Raw genomic sequence first — 26,012 nt, 5'->3', positions numbered from 1 at the left:
CCTCGGGTAAACAACTCCTTATAAGGAAATACTGTGCGCGTCGCGCGTATCGCGTGATGTGGCACAACTGTCTTGGCCGTTGCTCTCGACCAATAGGAATGAAGAAATGTTCAACACTTTTTACTGGTCATAAACAAAGGTTTATACACACCCACGTGACGCGCTCTCCACCAATAGGAATAGCGAAACTGTCTGAGGTATTTATGAATATACCTTAAAACATGTTTCAATAATCGAATCTCTGCGAAAACCTAATAATTTCATATTGTGACGTGCCGTGATTTGACCCAATAAATCGTCTAGTAGGTCCTTATATGTTTGTTATGAGATCGCAGACAGGAGCAAGAAACCATAAAAAGCAGGAATATTATAGATTTGTTTCAGTTGCATTTTGAGCTACGGTACTGCACTGATGATGGTCTTAAACCAAGCAGTACTCAATCTATCCCTGAAGACTTGTTAGTGTGGTGTTGATCTGCATGACCGCGTTTGCTTGCTGTCGTACTGAGACAGCCATCTTAACGTTGGAATGGGAGGCAGTGTAGCATTCTCATTGATGGTTCTATTGATGGGGTTACACACACCAACCTGTTCTGGGTACGTTCCAAACAGCTTGAGTATATTTGTATTCACGTTCAAAAGTGCCAAACATTCGATTTATTCAGAAAGCCGTATCTTACCAGCCCTTGAGATTGCCCGTGAAACCATCTCACACCGTGTGCAGAGAAGGGAGTACGCCAACTTTACTCTACGGTGGGTTTACTCATTCCACGGTTGCAGTCACGGCATACAGCATGCCGTAGGAGAAGCAGCTCAACTGTATTTTGAAGAAGACGTAGTTTCTTATATTGGGCCTCCTTGCAGTTACCCCCTCTCAAGTGTAGCTGATTTTGCTGCTGCAAAGGGTATACCAATTTTCTCCGGCAGTGCTGGTTCGAGTGAATTGGATAATAAAGTCAGGTATCCAACGTTGACTCAAACGGTGTTTAAACCAAGCACAATGGCATCTTTCTTGAGGGGGTTGTTTTACAAGTACGATTGGAATTCCTGTGTTGTGATAAACTCTGGACATCTCTACCTGCGACCTGCTCTTGAAATTGAAGCTGTGTTGTTTGAAGCCGGAGTTAGAATCTTTTATCGTCGTCTTCAGACTGACAGTGACTTGGATATTATTTTAGAAGAAGCATCTTTGAACAGTCGAGGTGAGTCGTCAACAATATTTGTTTTACCACCAGGGTAACGTCTAACTTTGCGAGGCGAAACCTATACCCGTCGTAGGCAGGACCGTCTCCTGATACGAAAATCTACTCCGCGGTAAAAGAATATAAAGCAAGACAAATTCTTAAAAGAAGATAATCGACCAAGCAAGTAGATACAGTGCTGCAGAAAACCAAATTGTTTATTGATACCTCACCATGCAATGCCTCATATCATATTAGACAGGTTCCGTCCTGCGAAAGATCAAGCTCGTTCAGCATTTTTTTCAAAGACAATTTACAAAATTATTTATATATGAGAACAGTAAAATCATCTTTATAATAAAGCTGTCGTAAATGTACTTCTCACCTGTGTTTTGTTGCTGTCATTCAACCACTGGAACATTGAAGGAATTAGCGAATGGTTAAACACAAGTCTTTAAAATCAGTGACAGTAAAGTATGTCTCATATTTGATATTTGAGCGTCACGTGATTGAACAGCAAATATTGATTTTGCCTGTTGGTAAAGAATATTGGACCATATAGAATTAGGTTTATAGGTTTATACAGTGATTGTCTGTCTTGCACATCGATATTGGACATTCCCGTGGGTTTGTAAAGTGAATGTCTACCTTGCACATCGATATTGGATATTGAACATTCCCGTGGGTTTGTACAGTGAATGTTTACCCTGTACATCAATATTGGATATTGGTCCTTCACGTACGTTTCTACAGTAAATGTTCGCCTTGTAGATCTACTTCGGGTGCAATTCCTTTGTTTTCCACTTCCGTATATCTGGTTTGATGTATTTGTACCAGTAGGTCTTTGTTTGAGGTTGGTGTCGGTACTGCATTTAGAACAACGCTGTTGTTGAGATTTAACATTGAGCTAAAATAGCCAAGGTTGTTTAGTCCCAACTGTAGAAGCAAAGTGTTGCAACCAAAGATTATAGAGCGCCGGAAGGCGCGGCGCTCTATAGTCTTTGGTTGCAACCACTCAGAAGTACCTTAAATAATCTTTTATTGTGAGAGAAAGCATCACGAGCGGTAAAGAAAGACTTTTATGCAATTCAATCAATGCAAAATTCACAACCAAAGAATTTCTGTTTTAAGGTGTCAGCGGAGAAAGTCTTTGATTCAATGTCGGCCTTCAGTCAATAGAAGTATATTAGATTTCCATGGAAAAAAAGAGGCTCAGGAAAAACTTGATTGCTCTTCACCGGCCAAAAACACAACTTGACAATTGTACACAATGGATTACTTTCACTATCTGGGGAAAAGGACAAATAAAGTCTTTTTGATTTCTTTCCACAAAGAAAATAACTCCCTGTGTCGACTTAAGTCGATCTGCTCATCATGAAGGGTATAAAAAGCTCGACGTTCCGGAGTTACTTCAAAGCATGCTGCCCGGTCCATTGTAGGAGGATGTGGTGTATATATCATAGGGCTATTTGAAGTAAAAGAAAAACGGACGGGGTATAAACAAAAATTGTTTTTGTTTCCAAACTGATTTGAAACTTCGCCTTACCGTTAATTTTTACAACAGCTTTTAGTGTGGTGTTGATCTGCATCACACACTGCTTTGCTTGCTGTCGTACTGAGGAGACAGCCATCTTAACGTTGGAATGGGAGGCAGTGTAGCATTCTCATTGATGGTTCTATTGATGGGGTTACACACACCAACCTGTTCTGGGTACGTTACAAACAGCTTGAGTATATTTGTATTCACGTTCAAAAGTGCCAAACATTCGATTTATTCAGAAAGCCGTATCTTACCAGCCCTTGAGATTGCCCGTGAAACCATCTCACACCGTGTGCAGAGAAGGGAGTACGCCAACTTTACTCTACGGTGGGTTTACTCATTCCACGGTTGCAGTCACGGCATACAGCATGCCGTAGGAGAAGCAGCTCAACTGTATTTTGAAGAAGACGTAGTCGCTTATATTGGGCCTCCCTGCAGTAACCCCATCTCAAGTGTAGCTGATTTTGCTGCTGCAAAGGGTATACCAATTTTCTCCGGCAGTGCTGGTTCGATTGAATTGGATAATAAAGTCAGGTATCCAACGTTGACTCAAACGGTGTTTAAACTAAGTACAATGGCATCTTTCTTGAGGGGGTTGTTTTACAAGTACGATTGGAATTCCTGTGTTGTGATTAACTCTGGACATCTCTACCTGCGACCTGCTCTTGAAATTGAAGCTGTGTTGTTTGAAGCCGGAGTTAGAATCTTTTATCGTCGTTTTCAGACTGACAGTGACTTGGATATTATTTTAGAAGAAGCATCTTTGAATAGTCGAGGTTAGTAAGCCATTAAAATAATATGACGTTTGGTTTGAAGTGAAAGCAAAATGCTATTTAAGAGCTAAAACAACGAATCTCTTGGTCGGACTGAACTCTATTTTTATTTTTAAAATGTTGTCCCTTCCTCTTATTGCTACGGTGTTTTGTTGCGGGTACAGTTTGTTTTTTCTTCAATAGTCTGGTTTTGCTTGTGTTTTAATGTTTTCTTTTGTGTGATTTTTAAATGTTTCAGTGCAATCACCTTTTTATATTGTATAATTATATTTTTATCGTTGGCAGGAGTCTGGTTTTACACATCTTTCGATGACAGTTTTATACTTTTGTTTTAACCTTGACAGCCCCTGTACAACTTGTAACTATTGTGTATGTCTAAAAATTGTAAATAAATAAACAATAAATAAAAGCAGAGGCCGGGCTAGACTGCGTAAAAAACGGTTCCCTTTTTATGATAGAAATATCCCGAAAACAAAAATGGTGACGAAAACAAAAATGGTGAGGTTTAGCTGCACGCTGCGCGAGCTGAACGTGAACGTAAAACATTGTGCAATTTCTAGGCGACGTCACCCCTTTGGGATTATTTCATTCTCACGTCTGACGTCTGCACATACGTACTTGACGTGAGAAATTATAATTTCACGTATGCTTAACACGTGATATTTTTACAACAAAAGTTTTTGACGTTCACGTTCACGTTTTTGCTCAGGTATCAACGTGCAGCTAAACCTCCTTTATATTGGTTGAGAGTCGTGCGTGCGCGCACACACGTGCACTTTTCACATTGATTTAACATTTAAAAATGGTGGTAAATGACGTCACGTGCAATCCGTCTTTGTCAAATGAAGAACCCTTTTCTTAAATTAAATGAAGAAATGTGAACAATAAAAATATTCATTACATCCAGAACTGTTTAAATTAAATACACAGTTAGTTTGTTGCATTGGACACATAGCAGACATTATAAATTATTTGTCCTTGATAAAAGCAATTTTTCTTGTAAAGTAAAAAAGAAAAAGAAGAAAAAAAGGAACTTGCGAAACAGCGCGCCGACTAAATTATTTTAAATACTGTGTACCCGATTGCAACGTCGTATCACGAAATGACTTTCCTGCGATAGACTCATTTCCTTGATTAAATTACTTTCAGACGGAACCAGACGAAGATGTAATTGCATCGTCTGACAATGCAGTGTAAAAAAAAATTGACCACGAGTTTGACGCTACATTACTTCTGTATCGGTCATGTTGATGTACAAGTAAAAAGGTTTGGGTACTTTTTGTACGACACAAAACACAACGTTCACAGATTTAGAACCTTACACTATTTCAAGATAATGATGGAATAAATATGCCTCGAAATTGGACGGTTTTCCCGATACGTTGGATCTAAACACGGCGCGCCAATTTTGTTGAGTCAAAATTTTTACTACACAAAATGGCCGACCGTGTTAGTTCGCAGAGTAAAGGGAAGACAGTGCAATTCAAATCATACATGGGTTGACCATTGTATTATACTTTTAAAACATCTTTCTTACCATATGCATTTCATAACAAACGGTTACAAGCGCTTTTTGTCATAGACCAACTCGCCCTGTCCAAGGTAGACTTGAGTCATGTCCCAATCCCGTGACATCGCCAAAGAACTATCGTTTCGCGCCCAACCTGTCCCGTATTCTCAGGACCCTATTTTTACGGCGAGCGCGCACTGTATTATACGGCCTGGGCCCAATTTCATAAAGCCTGTAAGCTCAATTATTTGCTTAGCATGAAATTTCTTCCTTGATAAAAATAGGATTACCAGCCAAATTTCCATTTGGTGTTCATTGCGTGTTACTGGTGCTCAGCTGTTGCTTGCTTATCCTGAAAATCACAAGGAAATTTGGTTGGTAATCCAGTTTTTATCCAGGAAGAAATTTCATGCTAAGCAAATTGTTGTGCTTACAGTCCTTGTTAAATTAGGCCCTGTTTGCTATAGATGGCGCGATGTGCTTGAGACCTCTCTCACGAGAACGGGAAATGAATCAAGTCTATATGTGTCCATGGCAACGTGTCATTTTAAAGGCAGTATACACTATTGGGAATTACTCAAAATCATTATTAGCATAAATCTTTTCTTGGTGACGAGTAATGGGGAGAGGTTGATAGAAAAACAAACATTGTGAGAAACGGCTCCATCTGAAGTGCCACAGTTTCTGGGAAAAAAAGGTAATTATTCACGAATTTGATTTCGGCACCTCAGATTTAGAACTTGAGGTCTCGAAATCAACCATCTAAACGCACACAACTTCGTGTGACAAGGGTTATTTTTTGTCCATTATTATCTCGCAACTTCGATGACCGATGAGCTCAAATTTTCACATGTTTGTTATTTTATGCATATGTTGAGATACACCAACTGTGAAGGCTAGTCTTTGACAATTACCAATAGTGTCCAGTGTCAAGGTAGATTGAATCACAATCCTTCTGGGAATATGTTTGATATCACGTGTGACTACAATTAAAATAAAAATCCGTGATTTTGAACGGCCTTTAACGAATGGGAATGCTTTAACTATACAATGGAATGGTGCATGCGCATAACTCGTGTGACGGTTACCGCCCAACTTTATGTGTTTGTTAACAAAACAGTAAAAATGCATCTGCAGCATTTACTTATAGTTAATGCATAAGATAAAACAAGAAATGAAGGCCAGATTATACGATAGAATAACTCCGCCTTGAGAAGCGGCTAAATAGATGCTGAGATTAGTATTTGCCGATGGGTAATGCGATAGATTTCAAGGATGTGTTTTCCTTGAAATGTTAACTATAAGAAGCGGATTCGATGGTGGGAGGACAAGATCTGGAAAAGTCTAGTAGAAAGAATGACACACTTGTCTCTACACTGTGCAAAACGACGATTTGTTTCAAGTCATAAATAATGGAAGCTTTTCAAGTACTGTTGACAATCGTTTCGTTTGCTCTGACAACGTCTCGTAGTGCAGCAGCCACCGATGTGAATGTGGTTGTATTTCTGTTTCGACGTGAATCCATTTATGGTGACACTCGTTTACTACCAGCCCTTGAGATCGCCCGTGATACCATCTCACACCGCGTGGAGAGAGGCGAGTACGCCAACTTCACTTTACACTGGGAATACTCGGCAGAGGGTTGTGGACACGGTGTCCAGTATGCCGTTAAAGACGCTGCACAGCTGGTCTTCGAGAAAGACGTCGTGGCTTTCTTCGGACCTTCTTGCAGTTCCAGTATGGAGAGTGTTGCCGACTTTGCGGCTCCTATGAATATTCCAATTTTTTCGGGAAGTGCTGGGGCAGCAAGTCTTGGCAACAAAAAAAGATACCATACACTTACTCAGACTAACAACAATCCAGGAGCTATGGTGTCCCTCGTCCAAGACATTTTTCTGCACAATGGTTGGGATTCTTGCGTCTTATTGCGAAAGGGTCATCTCTTCTTACGCGCAGGATCCGCCTTGGAAGACGGTCTCCGTGAAGCTAATATAAGACCCTACTCAATTTACCCGGCAGAGTCGAGTGAAGAAGAATTTAAATCTGCCCTGAAGGAAGCATCTGTGAATAGCCGAAGTGAGTACCAAAAAAACGGTTAACCCACACTTGTTTGCAGTTTTATACCTGATATGTGATTGTTCATTATAATGTGTTTGAATTGTATTGTGTGATCGTCGGTTTGGAGTAAACACAATCATTTTTTGGGCATTTTGCAGTCAGAGCTTGTTGTTTGGTGTATTGCTCTCCTTCAAAAGATGTAGATTCAGCGTTGTAAATCTTCTTTGCCAGAAAGTGAGGGATGGATGGGTTTGAAATGTGTGAACTAACGGAAGCCTCTTAGAATGTGTTTTTCTAAGGCGGATTCAGGGTATGAAAAAAGGGTAGCGGATGCCCATGGGAGGGGGGGGGGCGAGATTGTGCAGCAATGCATGCAAAAAAACCTTTAAAGCGTTGGAACCGCTCCCTAAAACACAAAGATTATTACAAGTAATAACTTATATGCTCTCGATCCTGACGATGACAAGAACAAGCTGGAGTGCATTTTGGAGACCCCAACCAAAAACTGTTTCTGACGTCATAACCAAAACGGTTACCGAGCTCACAAATCGGTTATCGTTCAGTCTGAACAGCAGAACCAACGACCAACAACCGAACCAGTTTTTGGTTGGGGTCGCCAAAACGCACTCCGAGTCGAAATGTTGAGAGAACTCAATCCGCGGCATAGCAGTTAATATCGATTCTATAAGCTATAAGTAGTAGTATCGCCAATATTCTACACCTTCCACCCAGGTATAGTAGTTAAAAAGCAGGACTGTATACAGTTCTTTTTAGAACTTGGAGATCTCCCGAACAATCCGATATATCTACTCCGCGGTGGTAGACTATATAGCAAGACAGTTCTCTAAAGAACAAACTCTAATAATAATAATAATAATAAGACTTGTAATGCGCACATATCCACCCTGCTGGGTGTTCAAGGCGCAGTAAAAACCAAAAACAAAACAAAAACAAAACACAACACAAAGAAAAACAGACACAACAAAATTAGTCATTGAAAACCTGTGACATAAGATAAGTTTTGAGAAGAGACTTTAATTTTGCAGTACAAAGACAAGATCGAAGATTAAGTGGTAGAGAGTTCCAGATGCGTGGCGCGGCTGAAGAAAAAGACCTGTCACCCCATGAGTGTCGAGACTTGGGTTCAATGAGGAGAAGCATAGAACTTGATCGAAGATTCCTTGATGGAGTGTAAACTTGAAGCAGTTCAGAAATATAGTGGGGAGCCTTGCCATTAAGAGCGTTGTGGACAATGAGCATCAGCTTGAAGATGATTCGTTGAGAGATAGGGAGCCAGTGTAGTTGTTTCAGAATGGGGGTGATAGAACAGGATTTTCTAGACAGTGTCACAATGCGGGCAGCAGTATTTTGGAGCCGTTGAAGTCTGGAAATCTGGTTGTTAGGAAGACTGTAGAGAAGAGCATTGCCGTTGGCAAGTAGATACACACATGGTGTTACCGCAAACCAAATATATATTGATACCTCGCCATGCAATGCGAGTCAATTCCTATAAACTTACATTATATTGCAATAATAATAACAATTTATGTTGCGCTCTTTCTCCAGGACCAGCCTGTTCGAGGGCGCAAAACAGTAAAAAAAAAAAACATAAGAAAATTACACAGAAACAGTTTAATAAAAGTACATTGTAAAAATATAACCAAAACGGTTACCGAGCTCACAAATCGGTTATCGTTCAGTCTGAACAGCAGAACCAACGACCAACAACCGAACCAGTTTTTGGTTGGGGTCGCCAAAACGCACTCCGAGTCGAAATGTTGAGAGAACTCAATCCGCGGCATAGCAGTTAATATCGATTCTATAAGCTAAAGTAGTGGTATCGCCAATATTCTACACCTTCCACCCAGGTATAGTAGTTAAAAAGCAGGACTGTATACAGTTCTTTTTAGAACTTGGAGATCTCCCGAACAATCCGATATATCTACTCCGCGGTGGTAGACTATATAGCAAGACAGTTCTCTAAAGAACAAACTCTAATAATAATAATAATAATAATAATAAGACTTGTAATGCGCACATATCCACCCTGCTGGGTGTTCAAGGCGCAGTAAAAACCAAAAACAAAACAAAAACAAAACACAACACAAAGAAAAACAGACACAACAAAATTAGTCATTGAAAACCTGTGACATAAGATAAGTTTTGAGAAGAGACTTTAATTTTGCAGTACAAAGACAAGATCGAAGATTAAGTGGTAGAGAGTTCCAGATGCGTGGCGCGGCTGAAGAAAAAGACCTGTCACCCCATGAGTGTCGAGACTTGGGTTCAATGAGGAGAAGCATAGAACTTGATCGAAGATTCCTTGATGGAGTGTAAACTTGAAGCAGTTCAGAAATATAGTGGGGAGCCTTGCCATTAAGAGCGTTGTGGACAATGAGCATCAGCTTGAAGATGATTCGTTGAGAGATAGGGAGCCAGTGTAGTTGTTTCAGAATGGGGGTGATAGAACAGGATTTTCTAGACAGTGTCACAATGCGGGCAGCAGTATTTTGGAGCCGTTGAAGTCTGGAAATCTGGTTGTTAGAAAGACTGTAGAGAAGAGCATTGCCGTTGGCAAGTAGATACACACATGGTGTTACCGCAAACCAAATATATATTGATACCTCGCCATGCAATGCGAGTCAATTCCTATAAACTTACATTATATTGCAATAATAATAACAATTTATGTTGCGCTCTTTCTCCAGGACCAGCCTGTTCGAGGGCGCAAAACAGTAAAAAAAAAAAAACATAAGAAAATTACACAGAAACAGTTTAATAAAAGTACATTGTAAAAATATAAGCAAAATAGAATTCGAAGCCTTATAGTGTTGTCATACAGACCAGAAGTTGCATGAACACCATCAAACTGAAACTATTAAAACAATGCAACTTACTTACGATTAAGCCAGCCTTTCTGTGTTATCTTTTGAGCAACAGTAGTTTGAAAGTTTTGCAATTTTGATATTTGTCCTAGGATTTGGAACTTGCATTTCAAAAATCATCATTCAAGGGAAATAGGGGAAGCATGAGAATCAGTTTTCGAGAAAGAACTAATTTTCCACGAATTTGATTTCGAGACCTCAGAATTAGATTTTGAGGTCTCGAAATCAAGCATCTAAAAGCACACAACTTTAGTGTGACAAGGGTGTTTTTTCTTTCATAGTTATCTCGCAACTTCGTCGACCAATTGAGCTCAAATTTTCACAGGTTTGTTATTTTGTGCATATGTTGACATACACCAAGTGAGAAGACTGGTCTTTGACAATTACCAATAGTGTCCAGGGTCTTTAATCTAGCCTTCGAGAAAGATTCTGCTAGGCTCGAAACTTCAGGCCATCAACCATTTTGTGCATTTTATTCAGTCTTTTTTTGGTTGGTAAGTTGCCTGCAACAGCTAATTCTATTTTATAATAGTAACATAGAACGAAGTATGAGAATAGGGCATAAATATCGCGAGCGCAGAAAAAAAGGTCTTATTAAATATCGGCATTCGAGAAAATACAATCTGCACCTCTAAGGATTTTTATATGAAAACGCGTCCCTGGAGATACTTGAGAGCTTTTAACAGCCCAAACATAACTTTAACACAATGGCTTAGTTCACTTTCTAGGGAGAGGAGCGTATAGAACGCCCGATTGATTTAATTCTGCAAAGAAAACAATCTACTTGGGATGGTCGGAACTCAACGTCGGCTTAAGTCGAATTAATGCTGTTTTTGTTTCTTGGGGTATTATTTTGTTTGTTCGTTTCTTCGTTTCTTGGTTTCCTTGGTTTTTTTTGTTTCTTTGTCTCTTTGTTTTTTTTCCCCCTTTTCTTTCTTTCTTTTATTCTTTCGTTCTTTCTTTGTAAAGATGGAGTTAGGGTCTTTGTTTACTTCTTTAATGGATCCAATTGATTTGAGGATGAATAAAATGAAGCTGCAGTTTAAATCGAAGTCTTAAAAGATGCGAAGAACTTGGAAGTCACTGTGTCTCAAATTTATAATGGATGATATATAAAGACTGAAATCCACTTCGTCGAAACTTAATTCTCCCCACTTAACAACTTCGCTATAGGTAAACTAAATTGTTTTTTTTTTGTTTTTTCTTCATAGTTGTACGTTTAATTTGATTTCAATTTTCGTTAGCTGTCCAGCGAGTATTTTCAACTTTAACAATAAATAACAAGTTATTAAAAAAATCAATAACAAATAGGTCTTATATAAGTAAATATTTTGATACCGGTATTCAAATTTAGAAACTTCGTTTGTTATCAAACTCTTCCCTGGATTTGATGAAGTATTATTTTGATCCAAGATAAAACAGTTGTGTCATTGTTTATGAATCTATTGATACCTGTCAAGGAATGAGTCTATTCCTCGGAGAATAGTCAGTGCCGCGGGTTGGAAGCTGTTAATTGTCACAACAGGAAAGGACAGACACAAGGGAGATTTGAGTATCTAGCAAAACTCCTATAATCCACTGAAATAGGATGCTGTGTAATGCCACTCTGCCATAGTTGATGTGAACTCAAATAGACAAGTTGGATGCGTACGTCATCTTCTGTAAAGGCCATTTTCTGATTGTTTTTCTTCTCCAAAGAACATCTTCAATATCTAAATATATATTCAGTAAGAATTAGCCCTTTTTTAATTGGACTCTTCCTCTGATGTGCTGAACACAGATAATGTGTAGTATAACATGAAAGTGTAAGGCCGCCAGGGCTAAGTTAGAATGAACTATTAACAAAAACAAAAATAGTAAACTTACGGGTACAACTATGTTATACATTTCTTGGAGGGGGTGTTGGCTCTGAAAAAGTTGGTTCTCCCCTGAAGACGACATACAGAGTTGACCCTTCGAAACGTCGCGACAAATTCAGACCCAACACTCCCTTAAAATGGTTGCATTACATGATGCTATGTTGAATGAGTAGGGATAATAACTTCGAGCAAAATACTAAATGTTGAAACGCCTTGAGCGTCACTGAGTGACGGATATGAGCGCCATGGAAGAAGCCACCGTATTTAAAGTCAGTGGACACTATTGATGTATAATAATGAAAGAAAAAAACGGAGTTGTGTGCTTTCAGATGCTTGATTTCGTGACCTCAAATTCTAAATCTGAGGTCTCGAAATCAAATTCATGGCAAATTACTTCTATCTCGAGAACTACCCCACTTCAGAGGGAACCGTTTCTCACAATGTTTTATACTACCAACCTCTCCCCATTACTCGGTACCAAGTAAGGTTTTATGCTAATAACTATTTTGAGTAATTACCAATAGTGTCCACTGCCTTTTAATGATATTGACGACTAAATTTGTTTTAAAGTCAACTTGTCCGTTAATGTTTAGTGCGTTTAAACACCAATGACACGTGAATGTATGTCCTGTTCTATCTTTGTTTTGTGGGAGCAATGATCTCAAACATTGTCGATTCTGCTTTTGTCAAAATGATCGTATCTTGACGTTCTTGAAGGGGAGTAACAAACTTTCATTGACAGTTCCTTCGATCAAATCTAAGGTTTTTCTGTGTTCTAGGCTTAATCTTCACCTTGACAGATGCTTATCAAGCGTCGAGAAGTATCCTTCAAACGGATTCTTGAACTAATTCTCCCACACACAAAGCCTACAACCAATAGTAAACACAAGATCTGAAATGGTTTTATTGGAAATCCCTCCTGTTGATTTTGTTGCAGGTGAAGTCGCAGTAGCACTTGCAAAATAGACATCAGGCCTGTGTACTTCGTTTTGATAAAGGGCAAGGGGACCAGTGCATTTTCTCTTTGATAAAGGGCAACTAAGAGGAAATTGCAAATTACTACTGGAGCACTTCAAGGGCACCAAGGCAATGTCAAGGGGGCACGGAGGCAGGCATTACTTTGTCAGGAAAGGTTCGCCAATTGGCGTACCAAACACAACTCATTGACAAAAACAAACACTTTGGGGAGGAACTAATGTTTCTTATTGTTATTACGGACGGGGATAAAACCCGTATGAACTGATATATCCATTTTGAAATATTAAAACATTTTGGACCCAAATTAGAACTGTAATTAACGCAAAAAACGGAAATACAAGTTATTGGAACCATAATATTTGCCAACGTGAAAGAAAGGTATTGTTTGCTTCAAATGTCAGGTTTTTCAATGAAAGGTATATTTGCATGTTAAACATGCTTACTTACCCACCGAGTGGTGTCCTCGAAACACGATGGTTTCTCTATGCCTTTTTTGGTCCCCTTGGTCGACTTGAAATTATACCATTTTAGATCTTTTATTGCTTGTATAATAACAAGTACAAAGACTTTCAAACTTTTTTTCTCTTCCAGTTATTGTGATTAGTGCAGATGGTGATGATGTTCGTCAGATCATGTTAAGTGCTTACGAACTTGGTATGACAAATGGTGACTACGTCTTCATCAGCTACCATCCCTTCAACAACACCAAGACATTTGGAGATGACTCGTGGAACCAGGTAAGATGACGTCACAGAGGAATCAAGTACTGCGTTGTCCTAAAAGCTCTGGGTTTTTGCACAAAAGTTTCCCAATTCCTAAAGCAAAAAGTGAAGTGGCGATGTTGAGTGCATTATATTACACCTAGTCATTAAAGGGAAGAAATACTTTGGCCATCACTCTTAAAATTAAAATCAATACAAAACCATTACAGATGATTGAACCTGGTAAGATGACGTCACCGAGGACTCAAGTAAAATACCTTTACTGCGTTATCGTTCCCTAAAACTCTAGGTTGTTGCGCAAAAACGTTCACAATTCCCAAAGTAACATAAAAATGGGGAAAGTGGCCACGTTGAGTGCTTTATATATACACTTAAGTCATTAAAGGGAAGAAATACTTTTGGTTATCGCTCTTACAATATAAAGCAATACAAAACCATTGTAGATAACTCATGGAACCAGGTAAGATGACGTCACAGAGGAGTTAAGTAAAACACCTGCACTGAGTTATCCTTTCCTAAAGTTCTAGGTGTTTTTTAACAACATCAGTTTCCAAAATCAACATGTAAAGTGGCCATGTTGAGTGCGTTGTATAAAACCTTAAAGGCACTGGACACTATTGGTAATTGCTCACAATAATTGTAAGAATAAAAACCCACTTGGTAACGAGTAACGGAGAGCTGTTGAAAACACTGTGAGCAACGGCTTCCTCTGAAGTGAAATAGTTTTTGAGAAAGAAGTACTTTCTCAATAAATATTTGTATTGATTTCGATACCTCACGCGAGAGGTCTCAAAATCATGCATCTGAAAGCATACATCTTCATGTAACAACGGTGTTTTTTCTTCCATCATTGTCTTGTAACTTCGACGACCAATTGAGTTTTAATTTTCACCGGTTTGTTATTTTGTGCCTTATGTCGATTTACACCACGTCTTTGACAATTACCAATACTGTCCAGTGCACTGCAGTGTCTTTAAGGCAATATAGAAAAAAAGTAATGACAATTATCAATCACAGCGGCCTTACATTCATGTGTCTTAGACGTCCATTAACTTCCCGCATTGAAATCAATTGGCAATCAGTGGAAGAAATGCTCAATATATGAAAATATTGATTGACACGAAATGAATAAAAGTGTGGATATTTTATTAATTCATTTAACTCTAAAAATCTGGTGATTTTGTTCTTCATACAGGGTGACGAGAATGACGCCAAGCTTAAAATCGCTTACAAAGCGCTGATGACGATCCGACTCTTTGAGCCAACAACTGATGAATACATCAATTTCCAAAAGGAGATGAACCGTCGGATGTTGGAGTCGTATAACTTTACTCCTACAGCTGGGGATGAGGTTTGAAAAATTCTTGAAAATTCATTAAGATTTCACTAAAAATAGCACTTTTAGCTTAGACTGAATTTATATATTTGGTTTGCGGTAACACCATGTGTGTATCTATACTTGCCAGGTAGAGTTCGTTCTTTAGAGAACTGTCTTGCTTTATTGTACCACATGAAACCAGGTAAGATGATGTCACAGAGTAAGTAAAACAGATTGACTTTGTTTTACACTACAAAAATAGACAATTAGATATTACATCCAGAAGTTTTGTAAGCTAATCGCCAGAAGCGGGGGGGGGGGGGGGGGGTGAAATTAGAACAATTAATGAAATTCAGATGACTGTCTCTAGCTACCGGGCAACCTCGGTAGTCTAGTTGGTAAGACACTGCTCTAGAATTGCAAGGGTCGTGGGTTCGAATCCCACCCGAGTAACATGCCTGTTATATTTTTTTCACGGGACTGGGGAAAGTACTGAGTATACACTGCTAATTCGTATCGGTGTATGGGTAAAACAAAACAAGTTAATATTTGAAAATGTTGTGGTCAAATTGGATTTCACGAAGAAAACACTTAGCTTATAGAACGAGCTTTCTTACTTTTTAATTGATGCACTCATTAATATGAATAAATTTATTATCTTGAACATGCGTACACTTCTAGCAGAAAATCCTGTTTTACGAAAGTGATTAAAATGATGTGTTGACTTGAAGACATTGGACACTATTGGTAATTGCCGAAGACCAGTCTTCTCACTTGCTGTATCTCAACATATGCCTGTGAAAATTTGAGCTCAACTGGTCGTCGAAGTTGCGAGAGTAAGGTTTTATGATAATAATATTTTGAGTTATTGACAATAGTGTCCACTGCCTTTAACCTTCAGTTGTCCGAGTTAATCTTTTTTTCTCGGGTTTACCATGAACCATTTGAATTGACTTTTCACTTGTTGTCTTTTATATCTAGGCCAATTTCTTTGCTACATCTTTCCATGATGCTTTAATCTTATATTCTCTGGCCATTAATGAGACACTTCATGAGGGAGGAGACATCCGGGATGGTCTAGCTTTAAGAGACAAGATGTGGAATCGTACATTTCAAGGTAAACCACACGTATGGATGCACTACCTAGGATTTGGTTTTCTTGTTGGCAACTTACATTACGTTGCAATGTGTTGACTCGTACATCATGACAACAACAAGGATTTCGGGTTAAGTGCCTGACAGTGACTGTTTTCAGCGACTCAGTGACCTTGCCCGCGACCTTTTACGGATTCAAATCCATCTAAACTATTATTTCAACCTTTGGGATTACCTTTTAGGTATTGCCGGTGAAGTGTCTATCACAGAAAAGGGCGACCGAGTTGCAGTGTATTCTCTATGGGATATGACAGACACTGAGAACGGTGTGTTCGAGGTTGGTTAATGCTCAATGGTGTATTATGATAATTCAATAATTAATGACAAAGTCAAGTTACCCTCAGCTAGCAATATGATAAGAATGTGATTTTGTTATTTTCAATTTCATAAAGTTTGACTGACTTTGCCTTTCTATAAAGGTGGTTGCTGACTATTATGGAGTTTCCAATACAATCCAATGGTATAAAGAGATTGTATGGCATGGGAGACATGACGGCAGTGTACCGCCTGACACTCCACCCTGCGGATTCTACAACGAGAATCCAGAATGCCAAGACGAAGGTACATTTTAGTTAATTGATTGTCAAACATTTGGTTGTTAATTGTTCACGAACATAGAGCCCTCTTGTTTCGTCAAATGGTTCCAACTTCCATGTCTACACTTTCCATGACCAGACTATATTATTCACGTTGGCAACATACTGCATGACGTCACCGACCATTTCGCTGTTTGACGTCATCGCCCATTACGCTGTAACGCCTGTTTGTAGAATGTGCATTAATTCAATGTATGGATATTACTACTGGAACGTGCTACATCAAAAGAAAAGTTACCTTTCAAAATGGCGGACATACAATGCGTGCCATGATTGGACATCTGGAAACTCAAAACTCATTTCCTGTTAATTTTCAGGTTGATATAACTTATTGAGTTATGTTTAGTGACAAAATCAGGTTGCTTTATTTAATCAATATCGTCATCACCCCGCATAGAACGCCCTCTTTTGAAACCTCTTCTTCAATCTGTTTATAGCATTGTGGTTTCAAGAAGCAACAACAAGCCATTATTTGAGATATGGTTGGCATATAACACTATTGTTGTTTGGGTAAATTTGTCCATAAACACCAAAACCAAAAAGTGCACTCCTACAGTGACCAAAATAAACCAAAAGGGTTAATTGGCTCAACTCCGTGATCAGTTCACAATGGACCCTTCCCATGAAATATGCTAATAAGATTCACGCGTGCGTACAGACCCTGTTGGTTGGCAAACGCCATAGAGTTGTGCACTAAGCAGACGCGCAGTCGCGTCTGCGTCACGCACCCATTAGCCGTGTACAAAACAGCGCGATGTTCCCTCATTTTGCCAACCAAAACGTTAGTGCGCACGCGCTACGTGCAATTTACATATTTCATGGGAAGGGTTCATTGCCTCTTGATTTCAGCCAAAAACAAGCAGCTCAGGAGAGTTCTGTTTCTGTGTAAATTATAATCTAAAACGCAAAACAACTTCTTATGTTTTTTTGTTTGTTTTGCCATTATTTCTAACAGCTGATAACACCTTGGTGATGGTATCGTCTATCCTAGCTGCATGTGTAGTGATCGCCTCGGCATGTGCTATGCTTTTTGTCTACAGGTAAATCCTACTGTAAAAGAATCATGTAGAATTAGTGTACATGACGCGTGAGTCTCACTCATCCCTACTAATTAGACTAACGGCCAATATACATAAGTCTATGGAACTAAAATGCATAGCTTGTTACCTGGGAAAAAAAGCAATAAATTAATGAATAAAACACGGAAGATACAAACAATATTGTCATTACTCAAAATGTTAGGAAGTTTTTAAATGTCCATCCTCGGGCGATGTTCTCGGTGTAACATCGCGTTAAAGTAAGGTTTAAACTTACGCGTATGTCCATTGGGCAATAGGCAGTAAGGTTTAACTTACGCGTATGTTCATTGGGCAATAGGCAGTAAGGTTTAAACTTACGCGTATGTTCATTGGGCAATAGGCAGTAAGGTTTAACTTACGCGTATGTCCATTGGGCAATAGGCAGTAAGGTTTAACTTACGCGTATGTTCATTGGGCAATAGGCAGTAAGGTTTAAACTTACGCGTATGTTCATTGGGCAATAGGCAGTAAGGTTTAACTTACGCGTATGTTCATTGGGCAATAGGCAGTAAGGTTTAACTTACGCGTATGTCCATTGGGAAATAAACAGATGATATCTTGTCTTTTATAATTGCGTTGCTAATATGACATAGTTAGTTTGATATTATATATAACTGTTAGATATTGTACACTGTCCAATATTGAAAAAGCAACATTGATATTCGCTGTACAAACCTATGCGAATGTCCAATATCCAATATCAAACTATTTTTACTGCCATGTTGCTTGTGCTTCATTGCTTGGGCTTCTTCATTGACATTTTGGACTGTGGCAAATTGACTGTAAGTTATATCATGGCCACTGTCAATTACCATGGAAGAAAGACTTGCCAGCTGGACACTAAACATTCATTTTGCTTTCTCTGTAGGAAGATGAAATTGAATTCGGAGTTGATGAACATGTCTTGGAAAATCCGTTATGAGGATTTGATTTTCAATCATATTTCCAAATCGGTATCATCGTCGATTCGATCCCTGTCAATGGTATGTATTGGTTACCATGGAGTGATCGATAAATCCAAATATTCAGACTGAGTTGAGTATGGTTCTATAGGGTTTGATGAGAGACATTCTACAACAAAGTGTTGCCATAACGTCTCTCCGAGAAAGAAGACAAAATCTGTTGCACATCTTTGGGAAGAAAAATCTCAACTCAACCAATTTCTGTTATCAGTGCTCCCCCAACTAGGATCATTACAATAGCTCTTTTGCACAATCTTCCTTAATCGTTCCCTTTTGTAATACAGACCGATACAAACAACATTCAACAATACATTCTCTAATGAAACCCATGAATTTTAAAGTAGGGCCTGGTTGTGGTTGAAAACAGAAACCATATTGCTGGCTTCTCGTTTGTATTTTTCTAGTCTCAAGTTGAATTTACTTTCATTTTGCTGTAAATTGCTAAAGCCCACTTAACTTGTATACTTGTTGCATTTTTGTTATTTTAACTTTGAAGCGATCTTGGCCTTTGGTTTATCTGTTTCAACGTTATGTGTCGAATATACCAGAATACAAAACATGTCATGTTCTACCAAAGAAATATGAATTATTTAAATATTTAAGTTAAAATGGGTTTGCTTTGATTACGAAATCGTCTTTATTAATGTGTTTTTTTCAGACCGGCTCTATGTCAGATGTAAACAACCAACGACAGATATTTACCAAAGTCGCCCAGTATGAGGTAAGCGAAAACTAGACCTGCTCGACACTTTTGCGACAAGGGTGTTTTTTCTTTTGTAATTATCTCGCAACTTCGACGACCAATTGAGTTCGAATGTTAACAGGTTTGTTATAATGCATCTATGTTTAGATACACCAAGTGAGAAGACTGGTCTTTGACAATTACCAATAGGGTCCAGTTCTTTTACGATAGTCTGTTGGTTATGGTAGTGTTTGTTTGTTTATTGCGTCTGCTAATAATAACCATAATAGAAGAAAATTTATATAGCGCCTTATGCCAGGCCTCATGGGGCTTAACACGAAGAAAAAAACCCACAATAATTTAAATATAGAAACGGCAATTTAAAAACCACAAGAAAGAGAACAAGTTAAAAATCTACACATATTAATTTAAAAAAATTAGTTTCTTAAACTAAAACTAAATAAAAAGACAAAAAAATTAAATGTCTAGAAGTAATACTTTTGGTGTCGTGGATCCATGTTGTATTATGTTGTGTTGTTGAGTTTCTTGTCCCTTCCTCACAAAGGGTTTTGGACGCATTTTGGTCTTTTTGTTTCAGGTTTTGGTTCTCCTTCGTTGAGTTTTCACCTTGTCTATATTACATTATTTTTTACTCCCAATAGGGTCGAATGGTTGCTCTTAAACAGATGAACTCAACCAAGATAGATCTGAATAGAAAAGTACTTCTGGAGTTCCGTAATGTAAGTATTGTTGTATTGCTCGATATGCAGTAGCCTCTTGTCAAGGCGTGCATGGTCTTCCTGTTTCCAGTCGTTGATCGCGGCTCCCCAAGCCACAAATGGCTTGACAAAAGGCTAGGTATGCAGTTCCTATGAACATTAAATTATTCTTTGAGTATTATCTTTTAAATATACTGATAAGCATCGATCGATTCACTGGGAAGGAGAATCGGGAAAACTTTCTTTCAAGATTTCCTCTCAGACATATTGTGCTCATTCTTGTTGAGATTGCCATTTTAAGATACATTATTTCTACTCGATTTTCATCGACAGTTACGTCGTCTGGAGCATAGCAATCTCGTCCGATTCATTGGTGCATGTATTGATGGAACTGATGCAAACAAACAAGTGATCATCACAGAGTATTGCCCCAAAGGAAGTCTTCAGGTTAGAGAAATAAGATTCAAATATTAAATATTCATTTGCCTCTGAAGAAGGGTCCGGTTTGGATCAAAAGTTAAGGTAATCCACCCTACTCAAATATTAAATACAGTATACACCACCCTACTCATTAAATATTAATTACAGTATACATCAAGAACGACCCTCATCAGAAAGTCTACAGGTTAGAGAAATAAGTTTCAAATGGTATTTATTTATTTATAGAGTATACAAACACTAGACGAATGTTGCCTGGATGTAAGGTCAACAAACTGAAGAACTCATTATCGTGGGCCATTCAAGGGTTGCATTTCCCAATAACTATAAACCACCTTTCTTACAATGGGGCAGTATGAACATGTGTCTTGATAGCGTCAAATCAAATGCGTTAAAGCCATTGGACACTTTCTGAACAGAACAAAAATTAAAAGTTCACAGATTTACAAATTAACTTACAGGGTTTACAGAAGGTAATGGTGAAAGACTTCCCTTGAAGTATTATTCATTGAAATGCTTTACTTTTTGAGAAAACATGAAAACAATTATCACTTCTCGATATCGAGAATAACGGATTTATTTTAAACACATGTCATGACACGGCGAAATGTGCGGACACAAGGGTGGGTTTCCCGTTATTTTCTCCCTACTCCGGTGACCGAATGAGCCTAAATTTTCACAGAGTTATTTTATATATAAGTCGTGATACACGAAGTGTGGGCCTTTAGACAATACTGTTTACCGATGTAAGATTGCTTTAAACATTGTTGGATGAAAGGATAAACATTACCAACACATGATAAATTTATAAGTTTGGTACTTTGGAGACTTTCGTTGCCCAATCACTGCAAAAATCCTTCTATAATTTAGGGCAGTGTGTACATTCTTATTTTTAATAGATGACGTTTTAACTTTTCAGGATATTCTGGAAAATGACGCCTTGAAGTTGGATTGGGATTTCAAGAGCTCCCTCCTGATTGACGTCATCAAGGTAAAAACGATGGTTTAAATTGCCGAGTGTAATCTTAAGACGAGTTGGTAGTAATGGGGTTTGGAGTATGTAAGATAAAGTTGAGTTGGTCGAGTTGGTAGTAACGGGTTAGGGTGAGTTAATGTAAAGTCGAATCGGTCGAGTTTGTAGTCATGGTGTGTGTAATTCAATTGATAATTAATAAATGCCCAACTCGACACTCTGGTTATTTGAGTCATGTAGGGATTGAGTTTTCTTCATCACAGTGAGCTTGGTGTTATCATAAGTCGAGTTGGTCGAGTTGCTAGTAATGGGTTATTGTGTGTTTAATGTAAAGTTGAGTTGGTCGAGTTGGTAGTCATGGTGTGTGTAATATAAGGCCGAGTTTAACCGTAGCTCAATTAATAATAAATCATTGCCTAACTCGACTCTCTAATTGTTTGATTCATGCAGGGATTGAGTTTTCTTCATCACAGTGAGCTTGGTGTTCATGGTAGAATGCGCTCATCTAACTGTGTAGTGGACACCCGTTTTGTTGTCAAACTTACCGACTTTGGACTCCATGCTTTCAGAGACTCTTCATCTGAAGACAGTGACGGTCAGACCAAGATGAAAAGTAAGGAATCTATTTTTACAAGAAACTTTTGATAACGAAATCCCATATAAATCGATCAGAAACCCCCCACCCCCCGCCTCCCGGAGCTGGGGCTTGGTAAATTCTGACACATGAGTTGTACGTTTTACTTATTTTACAGAGATGCTGTGTAAAGCGCCAGAACAACTGAGGAACCCGAACAAACCATTGACCAAAGAGAGCGACATTTATGCTGTTGGCATCATCATGCAGGAGGTAGTGATGAGGGGGTCGCCCTTTGAAACTGAACGCAAGAACGACCTAGATGTCAAAGGTTAGCACCCTGCATAATATTATATAGCCTTGATGTTGGAGAACGGCAGTGTTGGAGTCAAGACCTCGAGACCGAGCCATCGGCCGAGACCTCCAACACTGGTGGTCGGGTGTACAAGTTGGACACCATTTTGAAAAAAGGCCCAACTGCTTGTTAATTCACGGTGTACTTTATGTTCCTCCCCTGTGCAGTTATTTTGGAAAAGCTTGCTGCTAAGTTACCTCAGCCTTTCCGTCCTCACGTCCCAACTGATGACTGTAGTCCAGAGATGCATGTCATTATGGGGCAGTGTTGGCATGAACTCCCAGAGGAACGGCCCTCTGTTGACGAGCTAATGTCCAGCTTGAAGAAAATCTGCAAGTAAGTAGTCAAGGTTTGTTGCATTTTAAACTTCACAAAATTACAGCTTTCTCGGAAGAATGTGTACATTGTAGTTATGATGGGTCATTATTTAGACATCAATATTTGTTCTTTGATATCGTGACCACGTTGATATTTCACATGACAGGAATGTATCTGGAGGTATAATGGACAACCTTTTGTCTCGTATGGAGTTCTACGCCAGTAACTTGGAAGGTCTTGTGGAGGAGAGAACCTCTGCCTTCTTGGAAGAGAAGAAGAGAGCTGAGACGCTCCTTTATGAAGTCTTACCAAAGTACGTTTTTTTTTGCACCCAAAAGTTTGTTTTATATAAAAAATAAATTTAAAAAACGCATGGAAATGTTCAGGGTTTTGTCTGAAACAGGTCATGCTATTTCTTTCCATCATCCATCTGTGTTTGAACTTACTTCCCAGGTCTGTTGCCGACCAACTGAAAGTAGGATCCGCAGTTCATCCAGAGACATACGACAACGTGACCATCTTTTTCAGTGACATTGTCGGTTTCACTGCACTGTCTTCTAGCAGCACGCCTATGCAGGTACAAAACTAACCATTACGTTTGCGTGCTATAGTCTGCATGAAGTACCCAATTGAGTGAATCGCTGTTTTGTCTTTACTTTACGTGCAATAAAACCTATCAGATGTAATTTACTTTTACAAATGTGTATCATTTTCAAAAAGGTGGTGGCTCTGTTGAATGACCTATACACCTGTTTTGATGGAATCATTGGACACTTTGACGTTTACAAGGTAAGGATAACTGACATCCATACGATTATAAAGTACGATGAATATACACAGAAATAAAGAAGGTATAACACTGGGTATTTTGTCATCCTAGGTTGAAACTATTGGAGATGCATACATGGTGGTGTCAGGGCTACCCATCCGCAATGGAAACAAACATGCTAAAGAAATAGCCAAGATGTCCCTAGCTTTACTGGAAGCTGTGGCGTCATTCAAGGTCAGGCATAGACCTGATCATAACTTACTCCTGCGGGCTGGTGTACATTCAGGTAGGTTTATTTGGAAAAAATAATAATAATGCATTTATAATGCGCCATCTATCTAGTGTACAATACCCTAATCCGAGGCGCAGAACAAAACAAAAACAATATATAAAACAAAAAAGAAATGTAGAACAAAATACAAAATTATACAATGAATAATCTACTGTCAAGACATGTAACGAGCCAAGTGTAAGAACTAAGTGTTAAGTGTTATCTTTGGAAACAAAGATAACATCCAACTGTCGTAGGATATATCAGGTTTTGGAACTGAGATAACATGCAACGGTCGTAGGATATATCAGGTTTTGGAACTGAGATAACATCCAACTGTCGTAGGATATCAGGTTTTCAAGTACTTAGATAACATCCAACAGTCGTAGGATATCAGGTTAAGGAACTAAGATAACATCCAACAGTCGTAGGATACCATTACACGGGTAACTGCAGAGTTTTAAGGTCATTGTATCTAAACTCGCAACCAATACAATGAAATGAATGTGTGATGGGTTAAGTCTTCTCTGGTTGGCGAACTATTTTCAGGACCTTGTGTGGCTGGAGTGGTTGGTCTGAAGATGCCTCGATACTGTCTGTTTGGTGATACCGTAAACACAGCGTCTAGAATGGAGTCTAATGGAGAAGGTAAGCATTAAAGGTGTCTGTTGGTGTTTAAGGAAAAGGCCAGTACCACCTCAAAAACGGCAAAGAGATTTTTTACAAATAGTTTTGGGTTTAAAAAAAGACCAATTGACTGGAGCGAGACTTTTTGTTTTTGAGTTCATAAGAGAAATTTTGAGAAACTAACAACAGTTTCCATCCTTTTTAATTATTGTTTGTGTAGCTCTCAAGATTCACATCAGCAGTTCAACCGATGAGATACTGAATGAATTCAACGAGTTTGAAATCCAATGTCGAGGAGAAATTGAAATGAAGGTGAGTTTGGCTGTTGTGTTGGAGCTCACTTGAAGAGTACAGCTATTACATGTATTGTATAAAGGCAGTGGACACTATTGGTAATTACTCAAAATAATTATCAGCATAAAACCTTTCTTGGTAACGAGGTATGGGGAGAGGTTCATAGTATAAAACATTGTGAGAAACGGCTCCCGTGGAAGTGGCGTAGATCTCGAAATCAAACATCTAAAAGCACACAACTTCGTGTGACAAGGGTATTTTTTCTTTCATAGTTATCTCGCAACTCCGATGACCGATTGAGCTCAAATTTTCACAGGTTTGTTATTTTATGCATATGTTGAGATACACCAAGTGAGAAGACTGGTCTTTGAGAATTACCAATAGTGTCCACTGGCTTTACTTTGCTTGAGACATATCTTATCATTACATACTTCTTCAATCATTTACAGGGAAAAGGAAAGCAGACAACTTACTGGTTGCAAGGGGAAAAGTGATAAATGTCTGATCCAGGAAGACCGATGGAGAGGAAATGTTGTCTACATGTTACTACTGACTTTGCACCTAATATAATTATTATAAGTTAATAACAAATATTGATTGCAGTTCTTTGCAGATTCGTCGCAGAGAGAAACTGAATGATAATTAGGAGTAACAAATTACACGGTAGGAATACTTTAAAATGTGTCAATTTGCCATAAAAGTGATTGACAACTACACTAACACCTTCTAGTCATTATGCCTTGTGTTATCACTTGTTCAAGTTCCATTAACAGGCACTTTAAAGTTGAAACACTAATTGTTAACTAAGTTTAAAGACAGTGGACACTATTGGTAATTGTCAAAGACCAGTCTTCTTCTCACTTGCTGTATCTCAACATATGCATAAAATAACAAGCCTGTGAAAATTTCAGCTCAATCGGTCATCGAAGTTGCGAGATAACTATGAAAGAAAAAACACCCTTGTGAGACAAAGTTGTGTGCTTTCAGAAGCTTGATTTCAAGACCACAAATTCTAAAATCTGAGGTCTCGAAATCAAACTCGTGAAAAATAACTTCTTTCTCGAAAACTACTCCACTTCAGAGGGAGCCCTTTCTCACAATGTTTTATACTATCAACCTCTCACTATTACTCGTTACCAAGTCAGTTTTTATGCTAAACATTATTTTGAGTAATTATCAATAGTGTCCACTGCCTTTAATACATTTAATAGGCCTTATAGTATTAACACACTAACGTCTTGGTGGCCGAATGGCGAGATTGTTTGCGTTATTACTCACATTATTAATAATATTGATCGAGTATTAATTAAAATGTACTAATATATAACTCCTTACTTTACTCCTTATAATTAATAACATGCGGCAATAATTAAATA

The 26,012-nt window shown here is 38.5% G+C and overlaps 1 protein-coding gene across 1 annotated transcript; it reads left to right on the top strand.

The window, feature by feature from the left end:
- The first annotated feature begins 6,416 nt into the window (after positions 1-6,416).
- LOC117288476 (atrial natriuretic peptide receptor 1-like) lies at positions 6,417-25,487 on the top strand. Its single transcript, XM_033769353.1, has 22 exons — positions 6,417-7,080; positions 13,376-13,521; positions 14,702-14,857; positions 15,806-15,941; positions 16,162-16,256; positions 16,399-16,540; positions 17,531-17,615; positions 18,523-18,637; positions 19,275-19,337; positions 19,961-20,038; positions 20,351-20,464; positions 21,375-21,446; positions 21,879-22,041; positions 22,181-22,333; positions 22,525-22,693; positions 22,842-22,988; positions 23,129-23,252; positions 23,396-23,464; positions 23,556-23,730; positions 24,265-24,363; positions 24,563-24,654; positions 25,086-25,487. Exons 1-22 carry the CDS (start codon positions 6,417-6,419, stop codon positions 25,128-25,130), a joined length of 3,102 nt encoding a protein of 1,033 aa, XP_033625244.1. The 3' UTR covers positions 25,131-25,487.
- The last annotated feature ends 525 nt before the right edge of the window (positions 25,488-26,012 follow it).

This window comes from Asterias rubens, chromosome 3, assembly GCF_902459465.1.
Source record: "Asterias rubens chromosome 3, eAstRub1.3, whole genome shotgun sequence".
NCBI classification, from domain to species: Eukaryota; Metazoa; Echinodermata; class Asteroidea; order Forcipulatida; family Asteriidae; genus Asterias; species Asterias rubens.
The sequence above is the reverse complement of the archived record's forward strand: the minus strand, read 5'-3'. Positions and strand labels throughout refer to the sequence as shown.

Coding starts and splice junctions, on each gene's coding strand:
- LOC117288476 (XM_033769353.1), top strand. CDS start 6,417: ATGGAAGCTTTTCAAGTACTGTTGACAATCGTTTCGTTTGCTCTGACA. Junction 22,042..22,180: donor CGGTCAGACCAAGATGAAAA/GTAAGGAATCTA, acceptor CTTATTTTACAG/AGATGCTGTGTAAAGCGCCA. Junction 22,334..22,524: donor GAACGACCTAGATGTCAAAG/GTTAGCACCCTG, acceptor TCCCCTGTGCAG/TTATTTTGGAAAAGCTTGCT.